We start from the raw sequence: 1,866 nt of genomic DNA on the forward strand, positions 1-1,866 counted from the left end.
GTTACATCAAGAGGTTACAACAAAAAAATAGACAAAGCAAAATCCAAAGGGGAATGCAAAACGGGAATGGAAGTGGGTCCAGGAGAAGGAAGCAAAAATAACTTACAGCATAAATAAATTAAAGTGAACCTAATACTGAACCAAGAGACTCACAGTACATTTATATCCATTGCACATAGCCACTTTGTCATTAGGAACAGGAGTTTCAGAAGTGGACGGGACGGGGAGTGCGGGGCAGGCGCCAGCGAAGTTGCTACACTGTATTCACAATCCGGTTCAAGGCTATACAAAGGGAGGGGGCTCTCTCCCCTCCCGCCCCCGTCTGTCCAGTTAACCCCTTGAGGTCCGATGCCCTAGAATTCAAACAGGGTAGGGGGATTTGAGGTGCGAGGCAGTATTTACACTTGGAAACCAAGCCGGCGCCCTGCACTGGGACGCCCGGGAGGGGGCGGGCAAGGTCGGGGAGCCCGGGAGCAAGGCGGGCGGACGGGCGTCTGTATTTACATCGGTCGGGTCCGAATGGCTTGTTCCTCGCTCAGGGCCGCCGCGGCAGCGGGTATTTACAAGGAGCAGCATGGCTTGAGGGCGCAGGGGTGCGGCCAGGCCGGCCCTAGGGCAACAGCGGGGGCTTGAAGGAGCAGTTGCCAGTGCAGTGGCGGGGCGTCAGCATCTTGCAGGAGAAGTGGTGCAGGGCGTCGTGGGCTTCTGGGGAGAGAGTCGCGAGGGTCACTCTGGGCGCCTCTCCTGGCTCACCTCACCGCGCAGTTCACCCTTTCCCCTCCCCGACCTTACCCAACCCTTTGGGGTCAGGGAATCTCAACGCAGCGGATCAGGAGGAGGCAGGAGGGTAGGACAAAGGCTGGTGAATTAGAACCACTGCTCTGGTTCAGTAGCCCCATTTTACAGAAGAGGAAACTGAGGCACAGTAAGAGAGGGGTCAACCTGCTCAAAGCCAGAATTGGTACTAGAAGGCAGATTTTCTGGCGCCCAAAGCCCAAGTGGCTCTCTTTACCCCACCATCCTAGAATAATCTTCCCGTTAAAATCAGTTTCCACTTTTCTCCCTCTCAGATTCTGATCCATGTGGATCGTGGCCTTCCTCACTAGTCCCACCATTCATTCATTCGACAGCACGGCCGGCACCCAGCACCCCTCCTATCTTTGTTTCCTGGCTTCTGCACCTTTCAATTTCTGCTGGATGGCGTAGCGCGCCTTCCGCTCTTGGTCGAGTTCGTTACACAGGGTATCTGGAAGACAAGAGGAGGGGCCAGTGAGGAAACGCAGACCACCCTCCGAAAGGCCGAGGTCACAGCCCGGGCTTCCTCCTCTCCCCAGGGCGCAGCTCCGCGCAGACACAACTCCAGGGACGGGGGAGGGGGTACCGGAGCTCCTAACTGCAGACTGGCGGAGGAAGGAAATGGCCTGGGATGGCGCTTAAAGGCAGACGGATCTAACCAAAATTAAAGCAAACTTAGGCATTACTTCCCAGGTAATTTTACGCCTCGATTTTTAATTTAGAAACCATGGAAATTGCCGCGATAAGAAGTTCAATCACTCCATGTAATGATGCCTGCAAGCCGTTTGCTGGGCTCGCTTGCCATTCTGAGGCTAATCAGAGTATACAAAGGATATTAAATAAAAAAAATAATTGTTAAATTACCTTCAATTTAAATCCAAATGACTCAGCCAACATTGAGGCTCCTGCCAGACGAGAGGCAGTTACGGCCCGTGCACGCGCTCACCTGACTCCCGTCTTACCTCTGACAATTTGCAGCTGTTGCACCATTTCTTCTCGATAAGCCAATTCCCTCTTCATTTGATCCTGAAAATTATCTGTGCAAATTGATTAAGTGAGAGCTGTTACGCA

General features: G+C 53.1%; 1 protein-coding gene across 1 annotated transcript in view; it reads right to left on the reverse strand.

Moving 5' to 3' along the window:
* Positions 1-610: 610 nt before the first annotated feature.
* SKOR1 (SKI family transcriptional corepressor 1) overlaps positions 611-1,866 on the reverse strand; it is a 14,319-nt gene continuing 13,063 nt past the window's right edge. Inside the window, 3 exon segments of the mRNA XM_011940557.1 lie at positions 611-705; positions 1,181-1,246; positions 1,758-1,832. Of these exon segments, the coding sequence (XP_011795947.1) occupies positions 611-705; positions 1,181-1,246; positions 1,758-1,832 (236 nt within the window).

Source organism: Colobus angolensis, unplaced genomic scaffold (assembly GCF_000951035.1).
Source record: "Colobus angolensis palliatus isolate OR3802 unplaced genomic scaffold, Cang.pa_1.0 Scaffold19, whole genome shotgun sequence".
Lineage (NCBI taxonomy): Eukaryota > Metazoa > Chordata > Mammalia > Primates > Cercopithecidae > Colobus > Colobus angolensis.